Genomic DNA, 22,488 nt, shown 5'->3' on the forward strand with positions numbered 1-22,488 from the left:
CTCACAGGGTGTCTGTTGTGGGGGAGGAAGGTAAAGGAGATTGTGAACCGCTCTGAGACTCTTCGGAGTGGAGGGCGGGATATAAATCCAATATCTTCTTCTTCTTCTTAATAGATGGCGTTAATACCTTCTAGTATTGAATGATATTCTTCCTTGCTAAACATTCCAGAAATGGAAACCAGACAGTCGCAAATTTAGTTTCCAAGAAGTCAGTATCTAGCTGGGTGAGGGAGTCAGACTGGAGGGATTGTGGTCATTCCAAACATGTGGGGGAAGGGAAGCTGTTCCGAGGCTGATATAGTTAAGATCATAGAGTTGGAAGGGGTCATACAGGCCATCTAGTCCAACCCCTACTCAATGCAGGATCAGCCTAGAGCATCCCTGACGAGTGTTCGTCCAGCCGCTGTCTCCCACTGGAATACCTCCATGCCGCTCAGACTTCTCCCCCCCCCCTTCTCCTTTCCAGGCTACCTGTACAGCCAAGGTCACCTGACGAGGGCCATCTGCTGCCGCATGTCGAGAGATGGCACTGCATTCCAGGCGGGGCTCCAAGAGCCGTATTGTGTCAACCACCCTGAGGTACGTCTGCATACGCTCTCTGGGCACTGTCGCACCTTTCCCGTATGCATTTAGTTGCCGTTCGGCCTTACCGGGTTAGGTAACCTGCTTTACGTTGGAGATTTTGGGGTGTCCCCCACCTTTAGCTCGAGACCGTAACAAAAATTGCAGTGCGGTAGTTGCAAAGGCCATAGTTTTTTCCTGCAAATGATGAGAGGATGGCTTACAGAAGCAGAACAGTCCTTTACGTGCTCAATGTTAGACACCTAGATCCTGGTGAAGATGCAGAAGGTCCAAGGTTCAGTCCCTGGCCTCCCTAGTTAAAAGCAACATAGTAACATCAGAAAAGCCCTGCTGGATCAGACCAGCGAGGGTCATTGTAGTCGATCATCCTGTCTCACACATGTGCCTCAACCAGTTCCTCTGGAGGGCCAAGAACAGGGCAGAGAGGCCGAGGCCACTCCCTCAGAAGAACATCAGAAGGGCCCTGCTGGATCAGACCAGTGAGGGTCCATTTAGTCCAGCATTCTGTCTCACACAGTGGCCTCAACCAGTTCCTCTGGAGGGCCAACAACAGGGCAGAGAGGCTGAGGCCTTCCCCTCATAAGAACATCAGAAGAGCCCTGCTGGATCAGACCAGTGAGGGTCCATCTAGTCCAGCATCGTGCCTCACACAATGGCCTCAACCAGTTCCTCTGGAGGCAAGCAAAAGAGGAAGCTGTGTAAATGAACTGGGAATAGGAAAGCGAAAGCTAGATACTAAATACAGCTAGATACTGCAAATACTAATATATTTAACCACACATGAAAAATCACTTATTCAAAATACCACATCCAAAATACAATTTCAATGCACAAACAATCGCAAAACCAAATCTGACCCAAATGAAACAGTCATTGCATAATGCTGCTCCACCTGAAAGGTGCGCATCTCTCCATATTTAAAGAGCAAGCACTCCATTTTGGCTCCTGCGCTCACGTGGAATTCAATGCGGTAAAATGAAATTTTATTGTAGATTACAAATATATTCGAGATGTCCCAAAATTGGAAGTCCAAATGTAGCGGTAGACCGGTAAACTAACCGTTTCCCAGAATGCTTCATCAGGCACAGATGTAATATTGGGACTAACGAGTGATATAATCACAGTTGCTTTTCGAGTCAGACAAACACTGTGCCCGGAAGCACCTGCAGTGTTTGTCAGACTCGAAAAGCAACATAGAACCGAGACCATCCCCTGATGTTGCCTCCTGGCTCTGGGATCTAGAGAGCATAAGAGAAGCCATGTTGGATCAGGCCAGTGACCCACCCAGTCCAGCACTCTGTGTCATGCAGTGACCAGAAACCAGATGCCATCAGAAGGTCCACCAGTGGGGCCAGAACTCCAGAAGCCCTCCAACATGGCTTCTCTTAGCGTTCTTATGAAAGGCACTGGTTCCAGAACTGCATCCAAGAGTACTAAAAGAACTTGTGGGTGTAATTTCTGAGCCTGTCCGCTATTTTTGAGAATTCATGGAGAACAGATGAGGTGCTGGAAGATTGCAGGGAGGCAGATGTTGTCCCCATCTTCAAGAAGGGGGAAAAGTAGTATCTGGGTAACTACTGAATCTGATCCATCCAGGTTGACATCTATACCTGCAAAAGTTTCAGAACAAATAATCAAAGTCAATCCTGTAAATTTTAGGAAGGACTGCTGTGATTACTAAGAGCCAGCAAGGGGTTCTCAAGAAGTAGTCTTGTCAGACTAACCGAATCTTTTTTGAGAAAGTTACTACCTTGCTGGATCAGGGGAATTCTGTAGACATAGTTTATCTTGATTTCAGTAAGGTGTTTGATAAGGTTCCACACACTTTTCTTGTTGAAAAGTTGGTAAAATATAGTTTGGATCCTGTTACCATTAGGTGGATCTGTAACTGGTTGACAGAGAGACCAAAAGTACTTGTGAATGGTTCCTCATCCTCTTGGAAAGGAGTGACAAGTGGAGTGCCTCAAGGATCTGTCCTGGATGCTGCTTTGTTCAACATCTTTATAAACTATTTGGATGAAGGAATAGAGGGAATGCTTATTAAATTTGCTAAATGATACTAAATTGGGGGGGGGGGTCGCAAATACAGTAGAAGAAAGAGTCAGGATACAGTATGATCTTAACAGGCTGGAAAAGTGGACTAAAACAAACAATAACCGGGATAAAGGTAAAGTTCTTTGTTTAGGTAGGAAGAATCCAATGCATGGTTATAGGATGGGGAAGACTTGTCTTGGCAGTAGTATGTGTAAAAAAGGATATAGGAGTCTTAGTGAACATGAGTCAGCAGTGTGATGCAGTAGCTAAAAAGGCAAATGTGATTTTGGGTTGTATAGAGCCCAGATCACATGAAGTGATGGTATCACTTTACTCTGCTCTGGTAAGACCTCACCTGGAGTATTGTGTTCAGTTTTGGGCATCCCATTTTAAGAAGGATGTAGACAAACTGGAACGGGTGCAGAGGAGGGCGACAAAGATAGTGAGGGGTCTGGAGACCAAGTCCTATGAGGAAAGGTTGAAGGAGCTGGGGATATTTAGCCTGGAAAGAGGCAGATGAGAGGTGATAGGATCACCATCTTCAAGTACTTGAAGGGCTGTCATATAGAGGATGATGTGGAATTGTTTTCTATGGTCCCAGAAGGTCGGACCAGAACCAGTGGGTTGAAATTAAATCAAAAGAGTTTTCAGCTAAACATTAGGAAGAACTTCCTGACAATTGGAGCGATTTCTCAGTGGAACAGGCTGCCTCGGGAAGTATTGGGCTCTCCTTTGGAGGTTTTTAAACAGAGGCTAGATCAGGTGCGTCAAACTTGTGGCCCACAAGCAACTTCTTTCTCCTGCTTCCAGTGTACACTGTGTCAAGTACTGCAAGTCTCTTACATCCAACACACCATTTAATGAAAGAAAAGATTTATTGACTGATGAGCACGACAGGCAAGATGACTCTTGCTAGAACTGCTTTTGGAAGGCAAAGCCCCTCTACATGTAACTGAGGTCCAGCAATTACAAACTTGAAAGTTTAAGTGCCAAAACCCCACTATATCAGTCCCTCCCCCCATAGTCCAGCATAACATTGTGCAGACACTGACCAGATAAGTCAACCTTGGTTTGTCTTGCGCAGGGCGGAAGGTTACTTCATGAATGGTACACAGTGAACAGCAGAAAGATAGCAAAAAAGCAAGGTCTCAGGGTTATTACAGGAAATATCATTATGGCAAGAGGCATTTTTGACACACTGAGGAAATTATTGTGACTTCCTCTGAAAAGTTTAAAACGGGAGGCCAAACTTGCTCAACGAAAGAGCCGCATAGAATAAACGTCAGATGTTTGGGAGCCGAAAGAAATGAATGTCAGATGTTTGAGAGAAGGAGGGAGGAAGAGAGGTGGAAAGAAAGCAACTTTAACTTTAAATGAATTCTCCAAGCTGCCAGCTGGCTTGGCAAAGTGATTTAAAGAGAGAAATGCCTTCTCCAAGTTGGCCAATGGAGAGGTCAGGGGGCTTCAAGAGCCACGGTATGTGTGAAAGCATTACATGTGGCTCCCAAGCCACAGTTTGGCCATCCCTGGTTTTAAAAAAAGGAAAGAAAATATTGGATTTCTCTGTTCCTGTCTGGGTTTATTTTCATCCAAAAAGACCCTGATTAGGAATTAGGACTTTTGGATTGGTTCTTATATCTTGGAGAGCGGAGTGGTTCTAAATGCTAATGAGACAGGAAACCGAGGTCTCAGTTCAGTCCAGGAAAAAGCATTTTCTTGAGTTTCATTGTCAATTGCAGTTGAGCAGTCTCTCTCTCTGTCCAATCTCCTTTTGAAATTGCTTCATGAGCCCTGCTACTCTTAGATCAGCAACGGAATGTTGTGATTTCTAATGTCAGACTTATGTCCATTTAGTCTTTGCATCTTTGTGGATGGAGTTTTGAGACCTAGGTTTTCTGTCTCGTTGCCAACGCTGACATTTCTCTCTTTAAATCACTTTGCCAAGCCAGCTAGCAGCTTGGAGAATTCATTTAAAGTTAAAGTTGCTTTCTTTCCACCTCTCTTCCTCTCCCCTTCTCTCAAACATCTGACATTCATTTCTTTCGGCTCCCAAACATCTGACGTTTATTCTATGTGGCTCTTACGTTGAGAAAGTTTGGCCTCCCGTTTTAAACTTTTCAGAGGAAGTCACAATAATTTCCTCAGTGTCTCAAGAATGCCTCTTGCCATATTTCCTGTAATAACCCTGAGACCTTGCTTTATGTGCTATCTTTCTGCTGCTCACTGTGTACCATTCATGAAGTAACCTTCTGCCCTATTCCACACCCTACTACCCTTCTGCATTCCACACCAAAAAATGCTGAATGCATTTTTTGCCTCCGTCTTCACCGTGGAAGATGAGAAGTGTTTGCCCGCCCCAGAACCACTAATATTGGAAGGGGTGTTGAAAGACCTGAGTCAGATTGAGGTGACAAAAGAGGAGGTCCTACAACTGATAGACAAATTAAAAACTAATAAGTCACCGGGTCCGGATGGCATACATCCGAGAGTTCTGAAAGAACTCAAAGTTGAACTTGTGGATCTTCTAACAAAAATCTGTAATCTTTCATTGAAATCTGCCTCCGTTCCTGAGGACTGGAAGGTAGCAAATGTCACCCCCATCTTTAAAAAGGGTTCCAGAGGAGATCCGGGAAATTACAGGCCAGTCAGTCTGACTTCAATACCGGGAAAGTTGGTAGAAACCATTATCAAGGACAGAATGAGTAGGCACATTGATGAACACGGGTTATTGAGGAAGACTCAGCATGGGTTCTGCAAGGGAAGATCTTGCCTCACTAACCTGTTACATTTCTTTGAGGGGGTGAACAAACATGTGGACAAAGGAGACCCGATAGATGTTGTTTACCTTGACTTCCAGAAAGCTTTTGATAAAGTTCCTCATCAAAGGCTCCTTAGAAAGCTTGAGAGTCATGGAGTAAAAGGACAGGTCCTCTTGTGGATCAAAAACTGGCTGAGTAATAGGAAGCAGAGAGTGAGTATAAATGGGCAGTCTTCGCAGTGGAGGACGGTAAGCAGTGGGGTGCCGCAGGGCTCGGTACTGGGTCCCATCCTCTTTAACTTGTTCATAAATGATTTAGAGTTGGGAGTGAGCAGTGAAGTGGCCAAATTTGCGGATGACACTAAATTGTTCAGGGTGGTGAGAACCAGAGAGGATTGTGAGGAACTCCAAAGGGATCTGTTGAGGCTGGGTGAGTGGGCGTCAACGTGGCAGATGCGGTTCAATGTGGCCAAGTGCAAAGTAATGCGCATTGGGGCCAAGAATCCCAGCTACAAATACAAGTTGATGGGGTGTGAACTGGCAGAGACAGACCAAGAGAGAGATCTTGGGGTCATGGTAGATAATTCACTGAAAATGTCAAGACAGTGTGCGTTTGCAATAAAAAAGGCCAACGCCATGCTGGGAATTATTAGGAAGGGAATTGAAAACAAATCAGCCAGTATCATAATGCCTCTGTATAAATCGATGGTGCGGTGTCATTTGGAGTACTGTGTGCAGTTCTGGTCGCCGCACCTCAAAAAGGATATTATAGCATTGGAGAAAGTTCAGAAAAGGGCAACTAAAATGATTAAAGGGCTGGAACACCTTCCCTATGAAGAAAGGTTAAAACGCTTAGGGCTCTTTAGCTTGGAGAAACGTCGACTGAGGGGTGACATGATAGAAGTTTACAAGATAATGCATGGGATGGAGAAAGTAGAGAAAGAAGTACTTTTCTCCCTTTCTCACAATACAAGAACTCGTGGGCATTCGATGAAATTGCTGAGCAGACAGGTTAAAACGGATAAAAGGAAGTACTTCTTCACCCAAAGGGTGATTAACATGTGGAATTCACTGCCACAGGAGGTGGTGGCGTCCACAAGCATAGCCACCTTCAAGAAGGGGTTAGATAAAAATATGGAGCAGAGGTCCATCAGTGGCTATTAGCCACAGTGTGTGTGTGTGTGTGTATATATATATATATATATATTTGGCCGCTGTGTGACACAGAATGTTGGACTGGATGGGCCATTGGCCTGATCTAACATGGCTTCTCTTATGTTCTTATGTTCTTACCTTACGCAGCCAGTTGTTACTCACCTGCTATTGTCATTCAGTATCTGAAATCACCTTTATTAAGTCTGTCTCGAGTACCTCGTGTTCATTTCATGGCACTCATGGCCCGGCCCAACAAAGGGACATTTATGTCAGATCCGGCCCTCATAACAAATGAGTTCAACACAGCTGTGTTGGGTGGCCATCTGACAGCAATGTTAATCCTGTGAATTTAGGGAGATCATGAAAGGGAGAGCAGGAAGGATTGCATCAGTGCTGAGTTCTTGCGGCGCTTTCTTACATGTCCAGCAGGGCTTTTTTTGTAACAGGAACTCCTTTTGCATATTAGGCCACACCTCCCTGATGTGGCCTATCCTCCAAGAGCTTACAGGGCTCTTTGTACAGGGCCTGCTGGAAGCTCTAGGAGGATTGGCTACATCAGGGGGCGTGGCTTAATATCCAAAGGAGCTCCTGCTAGAATTCCATCCCTGGGCCACACACCCCTGATGTAGCCAATCCTCCAAGAGCTTACAGGGCCTGCTGGAAGCTCCTGGAGGATTGGCTACATCAGGGGGGCGTGGCCTAATATCCAAAGGAGCTCCTGCTAGAATTCCATCCCTGGGCCGCACACCCCTGATATAGCCAATCCTCCAGGAGCTTGCAGGGCTTCTTAGTACAGGGCCTACTGTAAGCTCCAGGAGGATTGGCTGCATCAGGAGGGCGTGGCCTAATATGCAAAGGAGCTCATGCTAGAATTCCATCCCTGGGCCACACCTCCCTGATGTAGCCAATCCTCCAAGAGCTTACAGGGCTCTTCTTACAGGGCCTCCTGTAAGCTCCAGGAGGATTGGCTACATCGGGGGGGGCGTGGCCTAATATCCAAAGGAGCTCCTGCTAGAATTCCATCCCTGGGCCACACCCCCCTGATGTAGCCAATCCTTCAAGAGCTTACAGGACTTCTTAGTACAGGGCCTCCTGTAAGCTCCAGGAGGATTGGCTACATCAGGGGGGCATGGCCTAATATGCAAAGGAGCTCCTAGAATTCCATCCCTGGGCCACACACCCCTGATGTAGCCAATCCTCCAAGAGCTTACAGGGCTTCTTAGTACAGGGCCTACTGTAAGCTCCAGGAGGATTGGCTACATCAGGGGGTGTGGCCTAATAGGCAACGGAGCTCCTGCTACAAAAAAAAAGCCCTGATCCAGGGAAATGCTTATCGCCACTCAGGCAGCAGTTTTTCCTCCAGGCCACTATGGGCAGGGACCTGGGGGGGCGGTATTTGTTTTTTGCCATCTTATGGCCACAGAGGCAGGGGTCACGGGGTGTATGTGCAGGGAGGGATTTGTGAGTTTCGTGCATTGTGCAGGAGGTTGGACTAGATGACTCCGGAGGGTCCCCTCCAGCCCTGCGATTCACAGAAGAGTATTTCCTGAACTCCCGTCATTCGTTCTGTCTTTCCCTGCTGACTCAGGTTGGCCGTGTCAGTGTCTACGACTCAGCAAGGCAGACGGGCAAAACAAAGGAGTCCAGCGTCAACTGGTCCCTCCCCGACGACACCGACGTAGAAGTCCTGGACGGCACAAAAGGCAAAGTAGACGGGTAAGGGAGACTCAGCAGGGTTGCCACCTGAGCCTCGGTGGAGCAGGCACCAAGAAGGTCTTGCTGCAAGGAAGCAGTGGATTGTGGGTAGCCTCTACTTCCTTATCGGCATGCTCAAGGTTCAAGCGGTGACCCTTAACTGAAACAAAAACACCCAATAGGAATTTTGGGGCTTCCCTCGTTGAAGGACAGGAAGCATTTTGCTTTTGCCGGAGGTCCCAGGCTAACATCCAGGCACGTGAATCTCAGGCCGCGGGGTTCTTCAAAAGTTAACCATCGATAGACCGGTCCTCCGTGAATCCACCCTTTTCCAAGCTGTTTATTCTTGTTGCCATCGCGACATCCTCTGGCAGTGAAGCGAACGTTTTCATCTCGGCTCAGGCGCAGACAGACAGAGTCACGTGGGTAACCGCACACCGTCGAGCCACCTTGAAATTCAGTGCGAGCCTCCATTCATTTCCGTGAGGGAGAAAGAGTAGATTGCGCCCCACGTTTTGTTCCGTAGTAGGAATAGAGAGTGGCGCTGGGCAGGTGGTTTTCAGGAGGGAGCCGAGTCGGTCTGCAGTAGAACGGCCAGGTTCAAGCCCAGGAGCACCTCAAATGACAGAGTCTCCTTTATCCGATACAAGTAGGTGGGGCTTTTCTTGTAGAAAAAGCCCAGCGTGGACTCATCTGCATATTAGGCCACACCCTTCTGTCACTTGTTTCACACGGGCTTTTTAAAAAAGGGGAAAAAAACCCAGCAGGGATTCGTTTGCATGTTAGGCCACACCTCCTTGACCATCACTATTTCGTGCAGGGGGTTGTGCAGAAAAGGCCCAGCAGGACCTCACTTGCATATTAGGCCACACACCTCTGACCAATACTCCCTCGAAGCTGTGGAGTCTTGCGAGCAAAAATTCTGCTTCATGAACTACTGGCATTAAAGCTGTGAGCCACTGCATAAACTATTGTGTTCTGGGGCCATTTTCCCAGAGCTAAGACATAAAGGTGTGAGCCGGAGGCTAAAAAACTGTGAGCAAGCTCACACTAAGCTTAGAGGGTAGACTGCCCCTGAGATCACTGTCGCTTCATGCAAGGCTGTTTTTGTAGAAGCAGCCCAGCAGGGACCCGTTTTGCATATTAAACCACACCCCCTGATGTCACCATGGTTTCACACAGGGCTTTTTTGTAGAAGCAGCCCAGCAGGAACCCGTTTTGCATATTAAACCACACCCCCTGATGTCACTGTTGTTTCACACGGCTTTTTTGTAGAAGCAGCCCAGCAGGAACCCGATTTGCATATTAGGGCACACCCCCATTGTCACACAGGAGCTCATTTACATATTAGGGCACACCCCCGATACCGAGCCAACCAGAACTCTGTTCCTGTGGGTTCCTGTTCAAAAAAAGCCCTGTGAGTAGGTATGGAGGCCCCTTGAGCTGTGAAGGAGCTAAAGTCCATAGATTCAGAACTGCCCCCGGGGCTGAATAGAGACATGGGATTTTTTTTTCTCGCTCCAGAGACTGATTTTCTGGCCCTCAGCGTTTCTCCCCTGCTCTGATCAAATCTGATCGCATATTGCGGTTATGGCGCTGCAGTCTTGAATTCCTTCTTTGCAACACCCCTCCCACCTTCTGACTGGGATAGAAGGACTCTGAGATCTCCACTCGGACTCCTATCTGACCAGGGGACCTTTATGTCCTGAAAGCTTCTACCCCCCCCCCTCCTCAAAAAAAAATTTATGTTTATCACTAAGGTGCTTTTGGATTTGAGTCTAGAGCAGGTGTGTTAAGAGTTCATTTGCCGTAAGAACAAGGAAGTTTGATTTCTTCCTTGAAGGGGGAGAATTGGCCACATCCTTGTTCAGTTCCCAGGGAGTGCCAGTCACTTGCAGCCTTTCTTTGTGCACCGTTGTCTCCTTGACGTAGCCTCGCCATCCAGCTGGATCAGAGCAGTGGTCCATCTAGTCCGGCATCCTGTCTCACACAGTGGCCGGCCAGTTCCTCTGCAAGGCCAACCAAAAGGCAGAGAGGCCGAGGCCTTCCCCTCATAAGAACGTCAGATGAGCCCTGCTGGATCAGACAAGTGAGGCTCCATCTAGACCAGCCTCTTGTCTCACACAGTGGCCTCAGCCAGTTCCTCTGGAGGGCCAACAAGGAGGGCAGAGAGGCTGAGGCCTTCCCCTCATAAGAACGTCAGATGAGCCCTGCTGGATCAGACCAGTGAGGGTCCATTTAGTCCAGCCTCCTGTCTCATACAGTAGCTTCAACCAGTTCCTCTGGAGGACCAACAACAGGGCAGAGAGGCCGAGGCCTTCCCCTCATAAGAACATCAGAAGAGCCCTGGTGGATCAGACCAGTGAGGGTCCATCTAGTCCAGCATCCTGCCTCACACAGTGGCTTCAACCAGTTCCTCCGAAGGGTCAGCAACAGGGCACAGAGAATGAGGCCTTCCCCTGATAAGTACAGGAGAAGAGCCCTGCTGGATCAGACCAGTGAGGGTCCATCTAGTCCAGCATTCTGCCTCACACAGTGGCCTCAACCAGTTCCTCCGAAGGGCCAGCAACAGGGCAGGGAGGCTGAGGCCCCCTGGCACTGGGATTCAAAGGCCAGTGCGCCTCCATGCCTTTGATTTCCCGCGTGCCTCATTGTTTGTGAAGTCTGAGGTTTTGTCCCCTTGCCACCTCCTGTCCCCACGATGCTTGAGAAGCACTTCCCTCTCGTTGCAGACCAAAACTGGACGTCTCCCGGGTCTCCAAGCGGAACCTGTTCCTGCTGTTCCAAGAGCTGTGTGCCAAGACGGAGCGCAAGAGCCTGCAGCAGCTGACGGTCTATTCGGAGGCCAAGGAGGCGGCCGCCGCATACCAGAGTGCCAAGCAGAGCTTCTTCTGGGCGTTGCAGGAGATGGGCTACGGGAGCTGGATCTGCAAGCCCCAAGAGGAGAAGACCTTCAGCGCGGCCGACGTCTAGCGGGGGCCGCACAAGGGAGGGGGTGGGGGAAGGGCAGTCTTTTTTTTTTTCCTGGCCGGAGAAGGGAAAGGGACATTTTTTTTTTAAATTGTATTTTGCGTTTTTGTTTTTTTTTTAACGGAAGCAGGAAATACTAATTAGGAGTCTGAATTTTTCCGAGGCCTTCCTTCCGGTTAAATTTACAGCACGTTTTAAACTCTGTCGGGAGGCAGAGGGGAGGGGGTTCTGCCCTTGTGCCCCTTAATCCCCCCCTTTGGCAAACATTGAGAAGGCATCCAGAGAGAGAGAGAGAGATCCACCAGCGTCCACACATGTTGTCTGTGTCCTTCCCACCCCCACCCCCTCCAAAATCAGGAGGCTGCCTCTTATTCCGCCTCGCCAACTCTCGGCCTTCCCGGATGTGTGGGGGGGGGGGGGGAGAATCGTGATTTGAAACTTCCTTTCAAGCTGTGAATCGGTCCCCCGCCATTCAAGGCACGCCTCTGGGTCTTTCCTTTTCTGCCTCCCATTTTCCCAGTTCTTACAGCGCCTTCCCTGGAGGATATAAAGATTCCCCTTCTTGGTCAGTTGAGTAGGACCCTGGCACCGAGCGCCTGTAGGGTCTTCAGCCTTTCCCATCCACACGGTTTGGGGGGGCCCAGGGCAGCGTCCCGTTGTGCGGTTGCCCTGATGTCTCCCCTAGCCTCTCTGCAGAATCCCGTCTGCCACTAAAGTCCAGCTGTTTCTCCAGGTGTGCACCGACAGCTGCTTTGCTTATTTTTAGCTAACGAAGCAGGGCAGCTTCCTCATTCCTTCATTGCTTAATAGAAGACCGTGATGTCGAACTTGTCAATCCGGCACGAACCCTGCGCGCTCCTTCCTTCCTTCCTTCCTTCCCCCACTGCCCTTCTCAGCTGAACCCTCTGTATTTTTAGGCTCCGTTCTGAGGAGCCAGCCAGTCTTCCTGCCGCGTTGAAGAGCCACGTAGCCAAAAGAAGGGGAGGATTTAGGAGACGCTCGAGGTGGGCAAAAAACCACCTTTGCAGCTAGCCTTCAGAATAAAACCGGTCGCTGGAAAGCTGGCAGAATCTCTCCCTCTAAGGAACGAGCGATCCGGAACGAGCAAATGGCATTGTGCCTTGCTCGTTTAGAGCATTTGAGGAAAAGGAGCAGGGGCTAGGGTCATAGAGCCCAAAGGCCTCCAGCAAGACAGCTTTGGGGTCCAGTGAAACCGCTCAGGCCTGATTCGCACAAACCAAAGCCGAGCCGGTCTTCTGCGACCGTACCACTCCAGATTGTGGGGAAAAGGGGGTGGCCTTCGTGCCTGACTACTCCCCCATCGTGTAGGGGAGAAAGGTGGGGTTTCCGTTGCACCCACAAAACACGCTGGTGATGAAAAGGCTAAATTAGAGTTGATCTCACTGACACGGCAGAAGGGTTTTTAAAAATTACGTTCAGGAAATTTTGCTTTGGATGCAGAAACATAGCTCCCCCCCCCCCACCCCATGGCTCCAAACTGCAGAATCCAGAATGGCAGGCCCTTCCCTCTGAAAACTGGAAGGAAAAAAAGAGACCATGGAGATGAAATACAAATCTCCTTTAATAGGGGCTTTTTTTTGTAGCAGGAACGCCTTTGCATGCTAGGCCACTCCCCCCCCCCCCGATGTAGCCAATCCTGGAGCTTACAGGGCTCTTAGCACAGGGCCTACTGTAAGCTCCAGGATTGGCTACATCAGGGGGGAGTGGCCTAAAGGGCGTCCTTGCTCCAAAAAAAGCCCTGCCTTTAATGCTTCAAAGCTGCACTTCCCACCAGCCCCCCCACCCCCCCCAGTCCACCAGACGAGCGGAAAACCAGAAGCAGCTGCCGCCCACAGAAACCCTTCCTGCCCCATGCGGTTCTCCAGGGCTGGACCCGCGAAGGGTTCCTAACTTCTGATCAGCCAGGCCGCTTGGCATTTGCCTTTGTCCCCGCCCCCCTCCCCATCCTGTCGGCACATCCAGGCTTTCGCCGCTGCAGCTCAGCTCGGCTGGCAAGGTTCTCTTATGCAAAATGTGTTTTCCCCCCCACCACGAGGCAGCCTCTCTCCTCCTTTTAACTTGCCTTTTGTTTCCCCCCCCTCCTCTCTCCCTTCCACCCACCCCCCCAGCTGTCTTTTCTCCTGTCCACTTTCCCCAGTCGCCGAGACTCTAGATCAGAAAACAGATGTAAACTCGTTCATGGCAAGTCCGTGCCCTTTTTGCCGCAGCCACCACCATTGTAATTCAGGTTTTGTTTTTTTTTTTATTTTCAAACGTCTGCTTTTAAGTGTCCCTCTAGATCCTGTTGTCGGATGATTTGATGTCATCACATTCCGCCTGAAATTAAAAAAAACGAGAAATTTTTCTGTACCGGGCTGGCCCTGGCGTGATTCCTTGAGGCGTCTGCGCTCCGTTCATTCCCCCGGAAACCCGTAAAAGCACTTTGGGCTGCATGCCACCCCACCCCCGACGCTCTTCCCTGGCCCAAGGAGCCTTCCCGGATGCCAGAGGCCTGCCCCCACCAGTAGGAGGGATCCAAGGCAAGCCAGCCTGAGGTTTGCTAATAGGAGTGACGTCCTGGAGACAGTTCCCAAAGTCATTCGGAGATCTGCGTGCTGGCAAAAGTAGTCTCCCACCTCCTCTGTGGGGGCTTGTTTTGAGAACACAAGAACCCTGCTGGATCAGACGAATGTTCTTTCTAGTCCAGCATCCTGCTTCACACATTGGCCAGCCAGTTCCTCTGGAAGGCCAACAACAGGGCAGAGAGGCTGAGGCCTTCCCCTCATAAGAGCATCAGAAGAGCCCTGCTGGATCAGACCAGTGAGGGTCCATCTAGTCCAGCATCCTGTCTCACACAGTGGCCTCAACCAGTTCCTCTGGAGGGCCAGCAACAGGGCAGAGAGGATGAGGCCTTCCCCTCATAAGAACATCAGAAGAGCCCTGCTGGATCAGACCAGTGAGGGTCCATCTAGTCTAGCCTCCTGTCTCACACAGTGGCCAACCAGTTCCTCTGGAGGGCCAGCAACAGGGCAGAGAGGCTGAGGCCTTCCCCTCATAAGAGCATCAGAAGAGCCCTGCTGGATCAGACCAGTGAGGGTCCATCTAGTCTAGCCTCCTGTCTCACACAGTGGCCAACCAGTTCCTCTGGAGGGCCAACAGGGCAGAGAGGCCGAGGCCTTCCTCTCATAAGGACATCAGAAGAGCCCTGCTGGATCAGACCAGGGAGGGTCCATCTAGTCCAGCATCCTGTCTCACGCAGTGGCCTCAACCGGTTCCTCTGCAGGGCCAACAGCAAGGCAGAGAAGAGAACGCACTGATAACATCAGAAGAGCCCTGCTGGATCAGCCCAGTGAGAGTCCATCTAGTCGATCCTGGCTCACCCAGTGACCTCAGCCAGTTACTCTGGAGTGGCAGCATCAGGGCAGAGAGGCTGAGGCCTTCCCCTAATGTTGGGTGCTAGCGCTGGGATTCAGAGGTTGACTGCCTCTGAATGTGGAGGTTCTTTTTAGTCACCATAACATATGAAGAGCCTTACTAAATCAGATCAAAAGCCCCATAGTAACCCATCAGATGGCTCTGGGAAGCAGCTGCCTGATAGTGCATGAGAGACCCCTTGTCAATCAAAGCCAGTATTATCTACTTAGGCTGGCAGCAGCTCTCCCATCCCTCAGGCAAAGGAGTTTCACATCATGCGCGAAGTGATCCCTTTGAAAGGTCGAGCTGCTGCTGCTGGGGATTGAGCCGGTGACCTGCATGCCAAGCAGAGGCTCTTCCAGTGAACCACAGCCTTTCCCAGTCTCACTGGGTGGTTGTGTTGGATCAGATGGAGAAAACACCGTAAGCTGCTTTGAGTTCCCATTGGGGAGCGGCAAGATTTGAGTCCAGGAGAACTTTGGAGACCACGATTTTCAGGGTATAAGCCAAGGGTGGCCAAACTGGCTTGGGAGCCACGTTGTGTGGCTCTCGAAGCCCCCACCACCCCACCAATTGGCTTGCAGAAGGTATTTAAATCGCTTCTCAGAATCACAAGTGTTGAAAGGGGTCATAGAGGCCATCTAGTCCAACCCCCTGCTCAACGCAGGATCGGCCTAGAGCATCCCTGACAAGGGTTTGTCCAGCTGCTGCTTAAAGACTGACAACGGGGAGTTTGGTGTGGTTAAGTGTGTAGACTCTTACCTGGGAGAACCGGGTTTCATTCCCCACTCCTCCACATGCAGCTGCTGGAGTGATCTAGGGTCAGTCGTAACTCTTGACAGAGTGGTTCTGCTCAAGAGCAGTTTCTGTCAGAGCTCTCTCAGCCCTACCTACCTCACAGGGTGTCTGTTGTGGGGAGAGGAAGGGAAAGGAAATTCTAAGCTTGTCTGAGACTCCCAAGTGAAGGGCAGAGTATAAATCCAGTCTCTTCTTTCTTCTTTAGGTAGCTGATTCTACTGTTGAGCAACTTAGTCTAAAAAAGGGTTTTCCTAATATCCAGCTGGTGCCTTCCCAACCTTAACTTAAATCCATTCTTGTGTGTCCTCTACTGCCAACAAGAACAGCTCCCTGCCCTCCTCTAAGTGGCAGCCCTTTGAATACTTAAAGAGAGCCCTTGTGTCCCCCCTCAAACTCAGAAGAGAAGCCATGTTGGATCAGGCCAATGGCCCTTCCAGCCCAACACTCTGTGTCACATAAGAACAGAAGAGAAGCCATGTTGGATCAAGCCAATGGCCCCTCCAGTCCAACACTCTGTGTCACCTAAGAACAGAAGAGAAGCCATGTTGGATCAAGCCAATGGCCCCTCCAGTCCAACACTGTGTCACCTAAGAACAGAAGAGAAGCCATGTTGGATCAGGCCAATGGCCCGTCCAGTCCAACACTCTGTGTCACATAAGAACAGAAGGGAAGCCATGTTGGATCAGGCCAATGGCCCCTCCAGTCCAACACTCTGTGTCACATAAGAACAGAAGAGAAGCCATGTTGGATCAAGCCAATGGCCCCTCCAGTCCAACACTCTGTGTCACCTAAGAACAGAAGAGAAGCCATGTTGGATCAAGCCAATGGCCCCTCCAGTCCAACACTGTGTCACCTAAGAACAGAAGAGAAGCCATGTTGGATCAGGCCAATGGCCCGTCCAGTCCAACACTCTGTGTCACATAAGAACAGAAGGGAAGCCATGTTGGATCAGGCCAATGGCCCCTCCAGTCCAACACTCTGTGTCACATAAGAACAGAAGAGAAGCCATGTTGGATCGGGCCAGTGGCCCCTCCAATCCAACACTCTGTGTCACATAAGAACAGAAGAGAAGCCATTTTGGAACAGGCCAATGGCCCGTCCAGTCCAACACTCTGTGTCACATAAGAACAGAAGAGAAGCCATGTTGGATCAGGCCAATGGCCCCTCCAGTCCAATACTCTGTGTCGCAAAGTGGCCCCAAAAAACCCCAGGTGCCGTCTGGAGATTCACCAGTGGGGCCAGGACACTAGAAGCCCTCCCACTGTGCCCCCCCAAGCACCAAGAATACAAGCCATCACTGCTCCAGACAGAGAGTTCCATCTATACCTTGGGGCTAAGAGCCACTGATGGACCTCTACTCCAGATGTTTATCCAATCCCCTCTTGAAGCAATCTATGCTCGTAGCCGCCGCCACCTGTGGCATTGAATTCCATGTGTTAAATCACTCTGGGTGAAGGAAGTACTTCCCTTCATTGATTCTAATCCAGCTGCTCAGCAATTTCATGGAGTGCCCACGAGTTCTCGTATTGTGAGAAAGGGAGAAAAGTCCTTCCTTCTCTATCCAGAGAGCCAGTTTGGTGTAGTGGTGAAGTATGCGGACTCTTATCTGGGAGAACCGGGTTTGATTCCCCACTCCTCCACTTGCACCTGGTGGAATGGCCTTGGGTCAGCCATCGCTATTGCATGAGTTGTCCTTGAAAGCGCAGCTGCTGTGAGAGCCCTCCTAACCCCACCCACCTCACAGGGTGTCTGTTGTGGGGGGAAAAGATATAGGATGGGTGGCCAACGGTAGCTCTCCAGATGTTTTATGCCTACAATTCCCATCAACCCCAGCCATTGGACATGCTGGCTGGGGCTGATGGGAGTTGTAGGAAAAACATCTGGAGAGCTACTGTTGGCCACCCCTGATATAGGAGATTGTGAGCTACTCTGAGACTCTGACTTCAAAGAGAAGGGCAGGGTATAAATCTGCAGTCTTCTATCCCATGCATAATCTTGTAAACCTCTGTCACGTCACCCCTCAATCGACGACGTTTCTCCAAGCTAAAGAGCCCCAAGCGTTTTAACCTTCCTTCATAGGGAAAGTCTTCCAACCCTTGAATCATTCTAGTTGCCCTTTTCTGCACTTTTCCCAAAGCTACCATCTCCTCTCTTCCATCCCCTAGCTGAGTAACTGCAGTGTGTGGCAGAGGAGGGGTTTTATAGCTCAGCCTCTTTTTTTGTTCTTTACGTGAGCTAAGCCAGTCCCCGAGGGCCAGTTCAAGCCATGTTTCCTTCCTTCCATCACCTCCAGGACCTGCAGTGTTGCCAGCTACAGCCAAACTTGGCACCAGCGCAGCCAGCAGGAGGACGAGCCCAGAAGCCAATGGCACTTGCTGTTGGGTGGAAGCGAGCCAGGCCGTCATTTGGCCGGGAACCGGCCCTGGAGGTGCCTTTGATGACAGCAGAGAGCACCATTTGATGGGTCTTTGGTTGCCCGGGGTCTGCTAGAGCACGTCGGCTTGTCGAACTGAAGCGGGAAGTCACAGTGGCTTCGGGAGGCCTTGCCAGGCATCTGCTGCCCCTCTGAAAGGCCAGGAAACTGCCACCTTCCTGGAGAAGGAGAGGGCAAAGCGGGCCCTCTGCCAGACAGGCAGCTCTGCCGGGGCTTGTCACATGCTACGTGTTTGGGGATAATTGACGGCTTCAGCTGGAAGGGAGGTAGTGATGCAGCAAACTTGGAGCTCAAAGCGGGGGGGGGTGGTTGTGTGAGCTTTTGGGGGGAGCTAGAAGATGATGAAGAAGAAGATGAAGAAGATATTGGATTTATATCCCACCCTCCACTCCGAAGAGTCTCAGAGCGGCTCACAATCTCCTTTCCCTTCCCCCCCCCTCAAAAGACACCCTGTGAGGTAGATGAAGATATTGGATTTATATCCCACCCTCCACTCAGAGTCTCAGAGCGGCTCACAATCTCCTTTCCCTTCCCCCCCACAACAGACACCCTGTGAGGTAGAAGAAGATATTGGATTTATATCCCACCCTCCACTCCGAAGAGTCTCAGAGCGGCTCACAATCTCCTTTCCCTTCCCCCCCCACAACAGACACCCTGTGAGGTAGATGAAGATATTGGATTTATATCCCACCCTCCACTCCGAAGAATCTCAGAGCAGCTCACAATCTCCTTTCCCTTCCTCCCCCACAACAGACACCCTGTGAGGTAGGTGAAGATATTGGATTTATATCCCGTCCTCCATTCCAAAGAGTCTCAGAGCGGCTCACAATCTCCTTTCCCTTCCCCCCCCCTCAACAGACACCCTGTGAGGTAGATGAAGATATTGGATTTATATCCCACCCTCCACTCAGAGTCTCAGAGCAGCTCACAATCTCCTTTACCTTCCCCACCCCCCAACAGACACGCTGTGAGGTGGGGTGGGCTTAGAGCTCATACAGCAGCTGCCCTTTCAAGCACAACTACAAAAGCTATGACTGACCCAAGGCCATTCTAGTGCGGTAATTGGAGGAGCGGGGAATCAAATCTGGTTCTCCCAGATAAGAGTCCGCGCACATTACCACTATGCCAAACTGGCTCTCCAGAAGAAGTCTTGTTGGGCTGAGATTCGTAAATGCTGCAGGGACCCTGGGAGCCCTGACCTGGGCAGTCTGGCCTGGCCCGATCTCACCAGATCTCAGAAGCTAAGCAGGTTCAACCTCAAAAAGGATATTATAGCATTGGAGAAAGTCCAGAAAAGGGCAAGTAGAATGATTAAAGGGCTGGAACACTTTCCCTATGAAGAAAGGTTGAAACGCTTAGGGCTCTTTAGCTTGGAGAAACGTCGACTGAGGGGTGACATGATAGAGGTTTACAAGATTATGCATGGGATGGAGAAAGTAGAGAAAGAAGTACTTTTCTCCCTTTCTCACAATACAAGAACTCGTGGGCATTCGATGAAATTGCTGAGCAGACAGGTTAGAATGGATAAAAGGAAGTGCTTCTTCACCCAAAGGGTGATTAACATGGGGAATTCACTGCCACAGGAGGTGGTGGCGGCCACAAGTATAGCCACCTTCAAGAGGGGGTTAGATAAAAATATGGAGCAGAGGTCCATCAGTGGCTATTAGCCACATTGTGTGTGTGTGTATATATACACACAAATATATATATATATATATACACACACAAATATATATATATATTTGGCCGCTGTGTGACACAGAATGTTGGACTGGATGGGCCATTGGCCTGATCTAACATGGCTTCTCTTATGTTCTTATGTTCTAACCATGGTTAGGATTTGGATGGGGACCACCAAGGAAGGCCAGGGTTGCTACACAGAGGCAGGGAATGGCAAAAACACCTCTGCTCATCTCTTGCCTTGACCTGGATGGCCTAGGCTAGCCCAATCATGTCAAATCTCAGAAGCTAAGCAGGGTCAGCCATGGTTAGGATTTGGATGGGGACCACCAAGGAAGGTCAGGGTTGCTACGCAGAGGCAGAGAATGACAAACCACCTCTGCTCATCTCTTGCCTTGACCTGGATGTCCCAGGCTAGCCCAGTCTCCTCAGATCTCAGAAGCTAAGCAGGGTCAGCCACGGTTAGGATTTGGATGGGGACCACGAAGGAAGGTCAAGGTCGCTACGCAGAGGCAGGCAAGGGCAAGCCACCTCTGAATGTCTATTGCCCTGACCTGGGTGGCCCAGGCTAGCCCAATCTTGTCGGATCTCAGAAGCTAAGCAGGGTCAACCATGATTAGGAGTTGGATGGGGGACAGCCAAGAAAGGTCAGGGTTGCTACGCAGAGGCAGGGAATGACAAACTACGTCTGCTCATCTCTTGCCTTGACCTGGATGGCCTAGGCTAGGAAAGTTTCGTTAGATCTCAGAAGCTAAGCAGGGTCAGCCCTGGTTGGCACTTGGATGGGAGACCGCCAAGGAAGCCCAAGGTTGCTACGCAGAGGCAGGCAATGACAGAACACTTACCTCTCAGTCTCTTGCCTTGAAAAACCTATGGGGTCGGGACGAGTCGGTTGTGATTTAATGGCACTTTACACACACAGCACGGGAAGGGCAGTGGCCCAGTGGAACAGCATCGGCTTGGCAGTCAGAAGATCCCAGGTTCAATCCCTACTTTATCCAGTTAAGGACCAGGTTGGTGACGTCTCTGCCTGAGACTCTGGGGAGCTGCTGCCAATCTGAGAAAGGGCCATGGCTCAGTGGTAGAGCCTCTGTTTGGCAGGCAGAAGATCCCAGGTTCAATCCCCAGCATCTCCAGTTAAAAGGACCAGGCTGTAGGTGATGTGAAAGACCTCAGACTGAGACCTTGGAGAGCCACTGCCAGGCTGAATAGGGTCTGTGGTTTAGTGGTAGAGCCTCTGCTTGGCATGCAGAAGGTCCCAGGTCCAATCCCCGGCATCTCCAGTTAAAAGGACCAGGCAGGAGGTGATGGGGAAGACCTCAGCCTGAGATCCTGGAGAGCTGCTGTCACTGAGAAGAGAAGACCAAACTTGATGGACTTGATAGTCTGATCTGGTAGAAGGCAGCTTTGACCCCTAGTAGGGCCTGGAGGATGTTCAGAGAGGTGGCTGAATAAAGCCTGCCCCTGCCCTCCCAACTGCTGGTGTTCCTTGGAGGTCTCCCATCTGAGTACTTGCCAGGGTCAGCCCTGCTTAGTTTCTGAGAGGAGATCGGGCTTTCCTGGGCTATCCAGGTCAGGGCTGGATAGAACTTTGATGGTCAGAAGGAGATGAGTAAGTTATGCTGGTTGCTTTCTCCCAGGACTTTTTTTGTAGCAGGAACACCTTTGCATATTAGGCCACACCCCCCGATGTAGCCCATCCTCCAAGAGCTTCGTGGGCTTCTTGTATAGGGCCTCCTGTAAGCTCCAGGAGGATTGGCTGCATCAGGGGTGTGTGGCCTAATACGCGAAAGAGTTCCTGTTACAAAAAAAAGCCCCGCTTTTTCCCATTTCTGTGTTTAGCTAGTGAAGTAAAGTTGGGGGGCGGGGTGTCCAGGTTCAATTCAAGAAATATCTGGGGACTTTGGGGGTGGAGCCAGGAGACATTGGGGGTGGAGCCAGGAGCAAGGTCGTGACAAGCACGATTGAACTCCAAAGGGAATTCTGATTGTCGCTGTAGAGAAACGCCATCTTGGTTAATGTTGGTGCTTGGTTGGAGGGGAACATGAAACTACTAGGCAGGCTGTGTGGCCTAGCCTTCCTTTCACTCCGCCCCTCCCTTCTGGAGTTAAACCATCAACGCTAGGGGGAAAGCCTCCTAGAGGGGCAGGAAGTTCTTTAGCCTTCCCCTCATTCCCTCCTCCCTTCTGGAGTTAAACCAGCAACTCTAGGGGGGAAAGCCTCCTAGAGGGGCAGGAAGTCCTTTTTTTTTTAATTTGAATTAGGCGGAAAAAGTGCAGTTCTCAGCGGGTACTCAGGAAGAGACGTTGCCAGCCTGTGGGCTCCTGCCTGTGGGACCCCAGGCAGTCATTCACAAGGTAGGGCAAGTTTACACCAGGGACGAGGGGATGCGTTTAAACCCACCTTTTATTTGTCCTGCTTGTTGCTGTCCAGGTGCTGGGCTAAACTTTTACATGTAACTGTTTTTGTTTTTATTTTTCTTTCTCTTCTTATGAAACATTTTTACTGTTTTGAATGCTGGCAGTCAAACTCTGTACCACATAGATCCCCAACCGCTTTAGACCACGCTGCTTTATGAAGGGGGAAGGCATGCAGTTGGATAAAGTGCCAATCCTCCAGGGGTTCCCCGAAGAAGTGCTGTGGTCTCTGTGATACCCAAGGGTGGCAGAGGACCTTGAGGCCTGGCCTCATAGCTGGAGAGGGGGATTGGGAGTCCTGTTCCTCTCAATCTGAACCCCTAGACTGAGCAGGTGGTGGCAGCGAGCCCAAGTGGCCAGAGGAGAAATAGCTTCCTCCAGGAGTTGGCGACTCAATAGGGAGTTGACGGGACCCGGGTCTGAAGGCAGAATCGGGCCGGTTCCGTCACAGTCGCATTTAAAGGGACCACATACCTTTTAAATCTCATCCATCCATTAGAAATGATGAAAGATAGGGGCACCTTCTTTTGGGGCTCATAGAATTTGACCCC

The 22,488-nt window shown here is 50.2% G+C and overlaps 1 protein-coding gene across 1 annotated transcript in view; it reads left to right on the plus strand.

Annotated features, from left to right (window-relative positions):
* Positions 1–13,564, plus strand: part of ADAR (adenosine deaminase RNA specific) — a 60,478-nt gene extending 46,914 nt beyond the window's left edge. The window contains exons 13-15 of the mRNA XM_060253496.1: positions 467–579; positions 8,118–8,245; positions 10,957–13,564. Of these exons, the coding sequence (XP_060109479.1) occupies positions 467–579; positions 8,118–8,245; positions 10,957–11,197 (482 nt within the window). The 3' untranslated portion in view covers positions 11,198–13,564. The remainder of the gene's footprint in view (positions 1–466; positions 580–8,117; positions 8,246–10,956) is intronic.
* The last annotated feature ends 8,924 nt before the right edge of the window (positions 13,565–22,488 follow it).

The sequence above is a fragment of the Heteronotia binoei genome, chromosome 1, assembly GCF_032191835.1.
Source record: "Heteronotia binoei isolate CCM8104 ecotype False Entrance Well chromosome 1, APGP_CSIRO_Hbin_v1, whole genome shotgun sequence".
Taxonomy (NCBI): domain Eukaryota; kingdom Metazoa; phylum Chordata; class Lepidosauria; order Squamata; family Gekkonidae; genus Heteronotia; species Heteronotia binoei.